This window comes from Eurytemora carolleeae, unplaced genomic scaffold (genome assembly GCF_000591075.1).
Source record: "Eurytemora carolleeae unplaced genomic scaffold, Eaff_2.0 scaffold69, whole genome shotgun sequence".
NCBI classification, from domain to species: Eukaryota; Metazoa; Arthropoda; class Copepoda; order Calanoida; family Temoridae; genus Eurytemora; species Eurytemora carolleeae.
Window position 1 is genome coordinate 166,203 of NW_019396021.1, and position 14,597 is coordinate 180,799.

Sequence of the window (14,597 nt, forward strand, 5' to 3'; positions counted from 1 at the left end):
TTGACTTTTCAGCATTTGAAATATTGATATAACTATTCATTAAGTTTTATACAGAGTGGTTACATTGTATTACTTTACTTCTACTTTAAACAAATCTGCATCATTTTTAAAATTTAAATAAAATTTTCGAACCTTTTTCGTGTATTTTGCTTCTAGCTAAACATACACACATCTTATTTTTTTCAAAACTATTTAAATGTAATTTTTTTGACATCCTAAATATTGGTTGAAAATAAGATTTAAGGTTCTCTTTTTCCTAAGATAAATAACTAGTGAGGATTAAGGCAATATTGCTTGACCTCGCTACGTATATATTTAATCCTAAATGTTTGCAAAATGATCAAGACTGTTGTGATCTACTTGGTGAATCTGACAGTGTACATATAGTCTCTATATCACGAGGTAGACCATCAAGAGTTGTCTCATTCACATTACTGTTTGTATATGTTACTAAACCACAGGAAGCAGACTGGGTTAAAGTATTCTTGAGATAGTCCAGGGAATCTAAACCCGGTTCATCCTCTGCTATTGGTTGAAACAGACAATCTGATCCCTGCTGGGCCAATGGAAGCCCTACTGTCGGCATGTAAGGTTTGCCATAAGGTGCTCTTCGAAACCCAGTCAGAGTATCTCCGTGGGAAAATCTCTGCTTCTGTAATATTTGTCTTTTCTGCAGCAGTTTATGCTGCAGCAGTTGCTGTTGCAGGGCAAGATGCTTTGTGGGGGGAAAGTAAACAAAGTTTTCAGGCACACTTATCCGCTTAGATATACCAGCTCTTCCTGAAGGTTTACCGTCTTCAGTTTTTGATTCTGAAAACAGGTTTTTCAATTTAAGTGCTTCCTCTCGAACTTCCTGGAGTTGAATCATTCCCCCAGTGTTATCTTGCTCATAGAGTTTTTGTTGGAAAGCTACTATACCTTGAGCAACCAAACCATCCGATGCTCTTCTACCTTCTCTAAAGTGAACTGGAGATCTTGTGAGACTGCGATCATATGCTGATCCGCTTGATAGGAGATGAGGAGCTATGGGATTGTATCTACTGACTCCTCTATACATTTGAACCTGGGCTTGGTCTGGTTGAAGTGTAGAACCAGACTGAGAACAGGAGGGTAAGCTCTGGGTCCATCCTGAGTCTAGGTTAGAGCTTCCAATACTTTCGCAATTGCTAGATGAGTTACTAGCAGCACTGCTACTCAGATATTCCTTACCATCTTCCACTTTCATTCTACTTCCAGCAGTCTGTGGAGCAGGTCCTCCTTTCAGACATCCAGTAGAAGAATCGGATAATGTGGAATCTGAAAAGTTTAGTTCTACTCCTTCATCCACAGAGGTTTTTATAGAACGATATATGCTACTGTGATCCACTCCTTCGATCTCAGATAGCTTCCGCACAAGCTTATTCATCTGATGTTCTTTCTGCCCGAGACAAGCCCGGGGAAATGCTGGTGGTCGTTCCACTGTAGGAGTTAGTTCCCCGCAATCCTGGCTGCTAATACCGCTATCCCCACTATCCCTACTGCTCCAGGGTCCTAGGCTATTACTAGGGATATTGCCCTGGACTGGATGTGCGAAATTCTTTCTCCGGGTCCTAAGTCGAGCACACTTGGCACAAGAGGTGGTGCTAGTCGTATTTTCAAGGATTTGTTGCCCGCAAGTGATGCAGGTGAAGTCAGTCTGCCCCATTCCACTACGCATTTGAGAAGATGATCTTGACGCCTCTTTTTCTGATTCGCTTGTGGTTCGAAGGCGAAGGCTTTGAAGGTTCTCCGTGCAAGGAATTCCCTTCAGGGGCTGTTCAGCTATTGTACTTGGGCGCCTTTTCTTCACGTCAGTCGGACCTTTTCCCACAGACTGTTTCTGCTGATTTAGTCGCTCCACAAGTAAATGGTAAATAGCTGAGTAGTGATCATACCAGTCCTTCATCACAGACTGAAATAAAATAAAATTTTTCATTTGTAGGTCTTTAGTTACATTTTAAAGATATCCAACTTTCAAAGATAAAGATAAAAGGTTTTTAAGTTCAAATTAGAATATAGACTATTTTTTTATCTACAATTTGTTGTTAAGATTTTCATTATTTGTATCTTTTTTGTCCTGTAAATTTCCGTTCTCACAAGCTTTTTCTTGAAGGAGCCCCCTGTGAAATGTAAGTACGTAAAATTGAAGAAATAAGTTGCGTAGTAATTTGTTTCCATTTTAAAGATTACTTTTCAACATGATTTCTTAGTAGTAAATGTTCCGAAGAAAAGCTAGTCATCAGCTAAACCTTCACTTTATTCATCAAATTGAATAACGTTATAGTTCCATTATGATTCAAAGTGTTGGTCACAAATTTATAAAAAAAAAATCATAAGTTTTTGACAAAAGGAAATCTCAAAACCCAAACAAATAAACAACAGTTTATTTTTCACAATAATTTTCTCTAAAAATAAGACGTAGTGTACTTAAAAAGTAAGCTTTTGGCTCAAAAAAGATTATGTTGATATTTATAAGCAGAAAGTCTATGCTTATTGTGTAAAGTTCCCCCTCCCCCCCATATCTAACACTCATTCATTTCATGCAATTTAAACATACATCTGATCTCAATGTTTCTTTTATACTTTTAGCTTGAACAACTTTATCTTACACCGCAGCTTATTGTTTACTCTCTTATCTATATTAGATTCTTTATTAAAAATATCCGTATCAATTATTATTTGCTTTAGCCAAAAAAAAACTTAAATGTAGAAAATATATAAAAAATTGTGATATTTTTAATTTTTTGAAGATGCAGTTTATGAAAAAATAAAATACTAATCCTTGTTTGGTAAAAATAACCCCCCCCTCACTTAAATACTGTATCCGCCCCTGTTAAGGCGCAACTGTAGTTATTTGCTAAAGGGGGTTTATCATTTTTTAGTATTAGGAAATCTTAGAATTTCAAATCTTTCACCGTTCGCCCTATTTATCCTCAGTAGACTTCTAGTTTTTTTCTCACAAAGATGACTACCCTCCTCCCCCCTTGAGAAGCTAGGCCCCCCTTACCCCTAATTTTGATATTTTCATAACTTTTTCCTCTAGTGCATATTTTAAGGATTCTCAAATACAATAGCAACCTAAATAGTTTCCATTTGGAAATTGATTTATTTACTAATATCTGAAGAATCCGTATATTTCACAAACACAAATTCGAAGACCTTTACTTTTCAAACTACTAATTCTGTAAGATCAAATGATAAAAGTTAAAAATATCAAAGGTTTACATTTTAAGGTTGTCAAGAGTTTGCGGCAAACATTAATTTTCTTTCGTATTACAGTTTTAAATATGCCATCAAAAATGTGCATTAGTTTGTGGCCATAACAAATCTTATAAAAGAAATCTTGCATAATGCTTTTAAAAAATCATTCGTAGCTGCAGAATTTAAAGGGCAAAAAAAATATTTTTTTTTTTTGTGAAAAATTTAATTCTGGATAATTTAGTGTCGTCGTTGACGTTGAATTCTTAATACTTTTTAAATAATGTTAAATCCGACCTCTTTTGTTCTAACTGGATCTATTCCCAGAGACTGCATCAGTCTCAAGATCTGCTCGTTTACAGGAGCTCGGTTTAGCTCATCAGTGTCAGGAGCTAGGTTCAGCTCATCAGCATCAGGAGCTAGGTGTAGCTCATTAGTCTCAGAAGATCTGTTCAGCTCATCATTTAAACTGTCACATTGAGCTCGGGAAACGGGAACCTAAATGATATATTGGGATCAGGATGAAAGATCGAAACCACCCGCTACATTATTTAATACTATCTAATACATTATAAAAATAAATGTTCCATCAGCATCTTGAAAAATAAAAGATTTTTAGCCTAAGCTACCTTTGGGATACCAATGGGTTTTCTTAAAAAAATGTCAGCCAATTTGGTACAGCCGTTTCACCAGCTACAACTTACATGTAAATATATATATATATATATATATATATAGGGCGAAGAGCTTAATCACATTATAGATAAAGCTAATTTTTATGAAATATAAAGGTTAGAATTACCGTTTCTTTAATTCAGTTTCTAAATTCAGAAGTTTAATTCAGCGGTTATGACGTAATCAAAATTAATTATGACGTCCAATATTTCAATTCTTGTCAACTTCAATATTAGATAAAGGATTTGCAAACATTTTATTTTACTACTGGTAAAGGGGAAGTATACAAAGAACTTCTAAAATGTTTATGATGTTTGATTTACCCTGTTGAAATGGATTTCATTAAAATATAATTTCAGGTTTTTTAAGACTAGCAAACTTAAAGAATAGTTTTGACCGATATACAAAATAGCATCTGTAACTCCAAGAATGTTATAAATGTTATAAAAGTTTTCAATCTTATCTTCTTTCTTTAAATGAAGTAAGAACCAACAAATTTTGGTGTAAACTCAAAACTAGATGAGATCCAAGGTCACAAAGTCATACCAGTATTTTGAAATAATTTGATATTTTCCTTTTGCTAAGATTTGGGCGAAGGGGCCTAAATATATGATTCGAGTTTTAGATTAGACATTTTCCACTAAATTCAGATTTTTTCTCATTGGTGTAACATTTCAAGTTATTTTTCCCCTGAATAATCAACCCAGCCAAGAAAGTAATTTTATCATAAAAATAATAATTATCATATTACATCGTTTCTTCCTACAATTAGTGTAGATTACATTTTGATCAAACGAAAATTATCCAGGATTTAATAGAATACTCGGAGAAAATCATTTTTACATAAGTTTTGCATTGCTTTCATAAAATTTCAGTGTGCACATGGAGTCATGCATGTTTTATTTTCATCAAAACGTTATGAGTAAAATATCGTAAAGGGACGAGGACAGATCTTGCTCATCGAAAAGTACAAATACAAAGCGCATGGTTACTTGATCCCCCATCGTTCGTTCTCTGTTTGTCCTAATTGTCCTAATTACTAGCCTTGTCGGTCGGAAGGCAAATCTAACCAATCAGGAGATAAACTTTGAGCAGTATACACACATGAATATTTTACACAGTAAAACTGAAAAATGTACTATTTCAATATATAACACCTTAAACTAAGCTTTCGGTACATGCTGCGTTGATGTGCAGTACACTGACCGGAAGAAAAGTGGGGTTTGGCGGAGAGGAATTCATTGCTTATTTCATCCTTTCAAACATTTTTTCCTTCCCCCACTTCAGCCTATTTTATCTGGGCCTGCATCCAAGCACTGTTCTTGATTTACCTGGGCCTGCATCCAAGCACTGTTCTTGATTTACCTGGACCTGCATCCAAGCACTGTTCTTGCTTTACCTGGGCCTGCATCCAAGCACTGTTCTTGATTTGTTGTAAAGAATATCGTTTACTAGGGTCAACTACAAGGATACGACGGACCAGTGTTTCACATTCTAAAACAAAAAGCACGGTGAAAACAAATATACAAATAAAAAATGATTACTAAAATTATATTAAATTTTAAAATAATGAATAATATGTATCTACTAGGGGGGAGTGTCGGGATACAAGGATCACATTTTTTCTTTATATTACAATAAAATGTTACGATTTGTTACGGTAACATATCAATATACACGCAGACTAGACATCTATTCTACGTCTCTGCTTAAAGGCGGTGTCTGGCTAGACTTGGCAGTTTAGCTGAGAATGCAGCATTGTAGAGCAATTTCTTAGGATTCATTTGAGACCTATGAGACGTTTTTACAGTGCATGTTTGTTCAACAAGAGCGAAATACAATCCTTGAAAACATCATTGATTATTAATTTTGAAGGAATTATTTTGAGAATCGGTTTTTAAATAATGATTTAAAAATAATAAATTGGTCACCTGAACTCATGAAAAATGGAATTCTAAATCTGCCGAATAGAATTCTCTCCTTGAGAAGAGGTAGAGAAGCTCCGTCAAAAGGCAGAGCTCCACACACCAGAACATACAGTACTACACCCAAACTCTACAAAATATAGGGAGTCAATAAATAGTTTGACTAGTGTCCGTTGTTTACTTCAGAACATTCTTTTTTCATGAAACTCTTTTACATGGTATTTTCTTGTTCGGCCTCATTTATCAAATGTTTTCGGAAACACGTTTTGTTCTAGCCTCAATACACAATGTAAATAATTCTACACCCATATCAACATTAAAACATTTTCCCAGACTTAAATAAAATGACTTTTTCTTTTACCCTCTTGATTATGATTATCGTAAAATACGTCCTACTGCATCCGACGAACTGGATTTTTTTTGTTAAAAATAGATAAATTAGGCTTTGGGCAAATACCATGTTCAAGTTAACATTTTTCGCCATTTATAAATGCTTATTTAAATGTGTCTCATAGCTAATAGTTTCTGCTAAATTTGAGATATATATATATATATGCATATATATAGCTAGTCAATGCAGTCTAGATATATATATGTATGTTTATTGTTTAAGGATCAAGAAATATATAATTTTTTTTTACAGTTTGGTAGTTAATTGGAAAACTACTTGGTAGTATTTATATCACTAGTGTTTTTTAGAAACTAATCAAAGAGCGATGATTTTATTGCAATTTTCCTTTTCCCCCTTTTAATAATTTAGTTTTATTTTCATTGAAAACAATAAAAAATGTAAATTACCCAAATATCTATTTCAGGTCCTTTGTACGCTTTCCCCTCAAAGACCTCAGGAGCTGCGTAGGGTGGGGATCCGCACCAGGTTTCAAGATGGCCGTCCTCCCGGTAGAAATTAGAGAACCCAAAATCCGCAATTTTAATATTCATATCCGCGTCTAGTAACAGGTTTTCGGCCTTTAAATCACGATGAACAACTTTCCTGAAAATAAAAAGAATGGCATTTTTACAATAACCAGTTGATTTGAAGTAATTAAACTAATAATTTCAATTTACTCGCGTTTTGGTCTTATCATCAACAATTATATTTTACATTTTTAATTAAAACATATTCGAGAAAAAATATGAGAGAAAAAAGTAAAAGCTTTTGTTTTTAATTGTGATCGAAAGTCATTGCAATACGCGACATCCCCTCTTAGCCAGATTAATGTTGTAATTTTAAAAAGACCCTTAAAAGATTTAAAGAAAACACAACGGTACCCTTGAAACCGCTATTAGATCAAAAATGTGAAAGATTTTGTCTTTTTCCTTGATTGAACAATTTCCTCTCTGTTTCTGTAGGAAGAAATCCGTAAGTTAGCTTTACAGAGAAACATGAATTGAAATGAGTACATTTCTAAAAAGAGAAATCATGGACAATTTGTCTACTATTTTGATTTTGTCTACAGTTTTCTTACACGAAAGAACATTTAAAAACGTTTTTACCTTCTATGACAGTATTCAACAGCTTCGATTATTTGCCAGAATTTGTTTCGAGCCAGAGGTTCAGACATTCTTCCGTACCGAGCAATGTATTCTAAAATTAAAATATTTAGTTTTTGATCTTTGATTAAAAAAAGTTTTAAAAAATGCACATACCGAAAATTTCTCCGTTGGGTATATACTCAGATACTAGGTAAAGCATTGATTTGGTTTCCATCACCTAGAAATTCAAATCTAAGGAATTTATTCTTTGTCATGCTCACAAACTCAAATTTTCTAACCCTTATATCTTTGCAACCCGATGTTGTAGAACTTAGATATTTCAAACTTTGAAATATGTTACCTTAAATAATCTAAGTTTGAAATATCAAAGAATTGCACTATCAGGTTGCAACGAAATAGAGATAGAAAAATCGAGTTTGTTGCAAAGACTTAATTCCTTTATCTATAGAATATAATTTCAGCTAAAGAATCATTAACGACACTGGAAACTTTAAACATCGTTATTAAACATTTTTTTCTTGTAGAACTATTAAAAAAAATGTCTTAGGTTAAAAAATCTTTTAAGAAGAAAACTCAGCAATAAGCAACATTTTTGCGGAATATTTTTTTTTAAATTGGCGTATTTTCAAAAATTTCATGTGTCGACATTTTTTCCCAGGGTCAGAATTTAATGAATTGGAAAGAATTCTCTGAACTACCTAACGTTGGTTCAAATCACAGATTCAAAGATAAAAATTCATGAATATTTGAATCGGTGGTTCCATGCTCAGCGACTTCTCCAATTTCTTTAAATTCGAACCCAGACAAAAAATTTCAAATTTAAACATACATAAACATTCTCTTGGGTTAAATAAGTTGGAAAAAAATGGGGCTGATCTAGGTTCAGCCGTTTCGACGTTTATTGGATACAAACAAAAAGAACAAAAATCAAATTATAAATGTATGTTACCTGATACAGTTTTACTATGTTAGGATGTGAGATCATCTTTAATATTTTCACTTCTCGGTAAACCTGCCAAACAAACAAATTTACGTTTATAAAATAGTTAATTTCTCTTTAGACAACCATTTTTAGATAATTTTAGGATTATAAATCATGTCTCAGATTCAAAATTAAGATTTATAATTTCCAAGAAACTGAAATATAACCAATTGTATATCCATGAATGTATGAATGCAATCAATTATTTTTCTCAGGTAGGCAACCTTTTGTTCCAATCGTGTTTCTTTTTTCAAATTCTGTTTGGAGATTTTCTATTTTTAACCTAACTTAAAAAATTAAAATGCTCGGTTAATTTCCAAATATTCCACCTCGACCTTTGACCACATACATAAATAGTTAATGAGAGTTTATTTTGGTAAAACTATTCATTTCTTTTCCAGAAAGAAAGCTGCAATTCATTGGAAAAATAAATAAGAAATGAACCAAATTAGCTAATTTTCAAACAACGTATCACAATTCACAATCTTCATTATTTTCAAACGGTCAGATAACAATGACGAAATTTTAAGAAATTGAGATTATACTAAATAAAGCCTAAATAGTATTAAAGTTTTACGTTGTCAGACCGACTTTTGACACTTATTACCAACCCATTATTTTCGTTAAAAAAATCGGGCAATTTTATCTCTTTAGAATTGTGCACAACTACTTTTTCGGAAAATAAAAATTTTGAAAATTTTAAAAAAGAAGTGCTTTATAGTTCTGAAATCTATTTGTCTGGGCTACAATTTTTCTTTCCAGTGAGGTCAAATCAAAGGCCAAGGCGTTCGACACTTCGAAGTCTATCCATTCGTAAACATTGATGCAACTGTTCAAAGCAGTCTGGATCTATAGTGACAGGTTCCCTAGACCAATTTTGGAAATCTTGTGAATCCTTCCTGTACACTAAATTATTAACTACCTTGGCAAGATTACAGGTATCTAGTTTACACTTGTCAATGATCTTTATTGCAACCTAAAATATAATTAGTTTAGATCTTCTGCATAGTTTTCAGGACGACCGAAAACAAACATTGTAAAATCATTAAACATTTAAAAATGAAAGTTTTTTCTTGGAATGAGAAGAATGTAATTTATCCCTGCATTTTGTGTATGTTAAAGTTAAAGAAACATCTGTAATTTTATTGCCCTGATGTCAGCCTTCAGTATATGAGTCAGATTCAGGATACTATTAAACACAGTATTAAATACTAGCTTTAAAATTTAAAAAAAATGTTGATCATCCAAAATATCCAATATATCCAATTTATCCAATATATTTAATATACCCAATATATCAAATATATCCAATATATCCAATATATCCAATATATCCAATTTATTTAATATATCTAATTTATCCAATATATTTAATATATTGGATATATCCAATATATTTAATATATTGGATATATCCAATATATTTAATATATCCAATATATTCAATATATCCAATATATCCAATTTATCCAATATATTTAATATATCCAATATATATAATATATCCAATATATCAAATATATCCAATATATCCAATATATTTAATATATCCAATATATATAATATATCCAATATATCAAATATATCCAATATATCCAATATATTTGATATATCCAATATATTTAATATATCTAATTTATCCAATATATTTAATATATCCAATATATCCAACATATTTAATATATCCAATAAATCCAATTAACTTCAAAACTTACGCACCTGCAGTTTCGATCGCTCAGATTTTACGCTTATATAAGTTAAAAAATTAGAGTGCAGACGGCAGGAAAATTTTTTTTATTAAAATGAATACAATGGTATTGTTAGCGTATAGAAAAATCTAATTATTTTTAATTTTATTAAGAATATAAAATCTTGTAGTTAGTCATAGGTTTTACTAGAAAATGCAAAATTAAGTGTAGAAAGCCTGCGTAAAATTATTATTTTTAAATTTTAAATAATTAAAATTAGTTAAAATTTAGGTAGAAACACAACTAAGATCTGTAAAATTTTTTTTTTGATCCACCATTACAAGTGTCACCGTTGTCAAACTATGAGTCTTTTATTTTCTCGGATTTGTGTGTATTAACATGCATTATTGTTGGTCGATGTCGTAACTGTGAGAAAAACATGTTTTTTTACAGCAATGCAACAAGAGAAAACAAACCTTTTTGTAAACTAACATATATTCATAGTTTTATTAAGAAAATAACTCTCTGTGCCGCTATTTGATCTCTTGATTGTTTATATTTTTTGGTTTCAATCAAAATTTTGTGCAGGCCAAATCTTTAATATTTGACCGGTCACAAACCATCCATCGGATACCCCAAAAAGCTGGGCCTGATTGGTTCAGCCGTTTTAATACTTGTCAGATAAAAACAGATAAGCCAAATATATAAATACAAGTCAGTTATTGAAACAAATTGGTCAGTATTTATATTGGATCAATTTTGATTTTCTAAACATTTTCGGGAATATTTGTTAGTTTTTGTTTGTTAAAACATCATCGATAAAAAGTAAATATTTCCAAATTGGAATTTTGAAAATGTTAAAGGAATAACAAAAGAAAAAATATTATAAGAACAAAGTATAAAAACCTGTGTTTTTGTAATCCTATGTTTTGCTAGTTTTACCACAGCAAAGTTGCCTCTCCCTATTGTTCGTTCAATCTCGTAGAAACCAACACGTAGGGTAGAACCAGACTCAGTCTAGGGTATCATTATTTTTATTGTTATCATCATTTTGTCTTATTCTTTATATTTTATCATTATTATTATTGTTATTATCATTTTGTCTTTTTCTATTTTGTCTTTAGATATTATATTTACCTCATTTCTGTTCATATCCGCCATGACCATTTTTAATGTCATAAAGATATAAATGAAACCATCTGAAAAAAAATTATATATCACATAACAAAATAAATATCGTCTCTTTATTGTATCCACCTTAAAAATTAAAAAAATATGTTCCCATTTCCATCAGAAAGTTACAAGTTAAATGGATATTTTGTTAGTTTACATGATTCATGGTTATCATAAGGTTTCCAAATGATGGGCCAGTTGACAAAGTGCTAATCGAAAAAACTGATTCTGTGAAAAATGAAATCCATATATTCATAAAGCTAGTGTTTTTATCAAGTAAAGGTAAGAGAATGAAGTAAATCGGAACAAAAGTTTCCGCTTGCATACTTTTTAAGTTTAAAGTGCTGAGTGCTGACTGAATTTACAGTTCGGTCCTGTGAGTTTCGATCACAATTTTATCAAATAATCGCAAATTTCGCTTATTCTCTTATGTACTTTTTTTTGTCGGCGGATGCGCTTTAAATCAAAAGTAAGCAAAGATAATTTTGTTAATTTAAAAATGGATAAATTACATATACCCAACGTAGTTAAATTACAATTGAAAAAGCCGAACGCATCTAGTCCAGGGTAAGTGAATCCATTATACTTTCTATTCAGTATTTAAGAAACGATAGACTTTATCTGGGTTGCACGATATCTAGTTCCCAAAGCAAGCGTCAGATTAATGACGCATTTGAAAATATAAACAAGTTTGCTGAAGCAATGTGCGTCAGATGTAATTAAATATATGGAACCTGGGGTTTCCAAGGATCAAAGATCATAGTTATACTTAGGCACTTAGCTCATTCATTGTTATCAGTAAAGTATAAAATGGGCTCTAGGGGAATCTGCTAAAATACTGTCATTATAATCTTATTTAAAAGTACACACATTATACATAGTTTTGTGAATTAACAAAAATAAAGTAAATTGGTTGTTCATTCTTTGTCAGTCGAAAAAAATTATCAGAATTGAAGAAAAATATTTTTGTCACTTCAACATTATTTTATTCTATTTAAAGAATTATTTTGTATGAAAGATTTGTGCCAGCAGATTAATTAAAGTTTGTGTAGACGACCGAAGAATTTAAACCACATATTTTAAAACGATTATTGAAACAGCATATGTATGACAGCAGATGTATGACAGCAGATGTATGTAAAAAAAGGGAAGAATCATCAAGTTTTCTAATAAATACAATTATAAAAGTTAGCCCAGGTCCAGTTAATTGTAATGATATTGACTTCTCAATTTTAGTTTTTTTTAGGATTTTCAAATCATTCTTCAATTCTTGCATTTGCAACCATTATGCCACGACTAGTAACATTAAGTACCCACTGGTTTAATAGTAGAACCCAGGGGCGTATTCAGGGGGGGCTATGGGGGCTAAGCCCCCCCCTAAATCAGTGAACTCTATTGATTTCAGGGGGTTTTCAGACTCCAACGGGTGCAAAGGCCNAAAAATTTAAGCCCCCCCCCTGGACAAATTCCTGAATACGCCCCTGGTAGAACCATATTTTTAAGCTCGAAAATCTAAAGGATTTCTATAGAATTTATATATTTATGGGATGCTTGATAATGATGTTGGATTTTAAGCTTGAAAATGTTTGACAAAACTTAGGCAGGCACGATATTACAACCAAGTAAAGAAATTGGGTCTCTGACACAAACACAAATTTCGTATTCCAATATTTTTGAGGCCTAGGATGGGGTAAACCATAGAAATTTCAAACTCAGATTATTTGATTAATAGTTCAGAATTATAAATAGTTGAAAATATCTAAGATCTTTAATATTGGATCGCAAAAATAAGTTATTAGAAAAACAAAGTTTGTGGCAAAGACTTAATTCCTTCAAGATGAAAAGTTTGAAATTGAAAATTTTGTACTTATTGGTTGATATTTTTACACTTAAATATAAAGCTGATATATTGCAGTAGATATTAAATATTGAAGGTTTGTGGTTGAATTGGAAACACGGAAACCCTAGTAACGCTAACTGATGGAATTCCTTTAAGAATTATAGAAACTAGATTATAAAATATATTGATTTTTAATGCAACTAAAAATAAATCTCTTCACTATACTCTCCATCTAAAAGTGACAAGGCAAAATGTCAAGTCGATTCATAATTGACAATTTTCAGATCAATTATTAAAACAAATGTAATAATTTTTTTGTTGCTATATTCATAGATTTGTGCTTAATTTCTAAATAAATAACAAAAAAAAAACACAATTAATGCAATGTATTTTTATTTTGTCCCCATTATTTCTTCTTCAAAATCCTTGTGTTAATGTTTAACTGTTAATGTTTTAATGTTTAACTGTTAATGTGTTAATATTTAACTTTTTATGTGTAAATGTTTAACTGTTAATGTGTTAATATTTAACTTTTTATGTGTAAATGTTTAACTGTTAATGTGTTAATATTTAACTTTTTATGTGAAAATGTTTAACTGTTAATGTGTTAATATTTAACTGTTAATGTGTTAATGTTTAACTGTTAATGTGTTAATGTTTAACTGTTAATGTTTTAATATTTAACTCTTTATAAATGTTTAACTGTTAATGTGTAAATGTTTAACTGTTAATGTGTTAATATTTAACTGTTAATGTGTTAATATTTAACTGTTAATGTGTTAATGCTTAACTCTTAATGTGTTAATGTTTAACTGATAATGAGTTAATATTTACTCTTTAAGTGTAAATGTTTAACTGTTAATGTGTAAATGTTTAACTGTTAGTGTGTAAATGTTAAACTGTGAATGTGTTAATATTTAACTGTTAATGTGTCAATGTGTAAATGTTTAACTGTTAATGTGTAAATGTTTAACTGTTAGTGTGTAAAAATGTGTTAATATTTAACTGTTAATGTGTCAATGTGTAAATGTTTAACTGTTAATGTGTTAATGTTTAACTGAAAAGAAGGTTAAGAATCGACTGTATAGAGAGCAGAGAGTGAGTTTACTACTAGAGGCACCGGGGCCTTTCTAAACTCAGCTGACAGAGAGAAAGATAGAGAGAGATAAAGAGATAGAAAGAAAGATAGAGAGAGAGGCTCAGATAACTTTGTTTATTTATAAAAATACCGGGTTTTAGGGCGTTACCCCTTTTTGCAGTAACAATTTTAGCTTTTAAACTTTTCTGTCAAGTAGACATTTTTGTTTTCCATGTTTTTATTTTCCAGATTTTCTTGTTTATATTGGTGTGGAGATTATCAAACTTTTTAAAAAATCTTTAAATTATTAGGGCAATTTTTTTTTAATTACACCGTCCGTACATTACACCGTCCGTACATTAACCTTTCCGAGGTCACAAAAATTGGATCCGATTGTTTATTTGACGCTTATTGAATTCAAACCAACTATATAGTAAGAGTTAATTTAACAGTGTTAAGGTGTTGGATTTTTTTGGTGGTTAACCCTTACACAGATCAACTCGATCAGAGCTCTTATTTAATA

At 31.2% G+C, this 14,597-nt stretch overlaps 1 protein-coding gene across 1 annotated transcript; it reads right to left on the reverse strand.

Annotated features, from left to right (window-relative positions):
* Positions 1-277: 277 nt before the first annotated feature.
* On the reverse strand, positions 278-12,586 carry LOC111696355 (serine/threonine-protein kinase SIK2; the record flags this gene model as incomplete). Its single annotated transcript, XM_023465984.1, is given in 11 exon segments — positions 278-1,930; positions 3,514-3,714; positions 5,291-5,385; positions 5,823-5,946; positions 6,615-6,810; positions 7,314-7,404; positions 7,467-7,530; positions 8,263-8,325; positions 9,218-9,271; positions 10,890-11,000; positions 11,121-12,586. Coding segments are annotated over 11 exon segments (2,631 nt in total). The 3' UTR covers positions 278-340.
* Between the last annotated feature and the right edge of the window lie 2,011 nt (positions 12,587-14,597).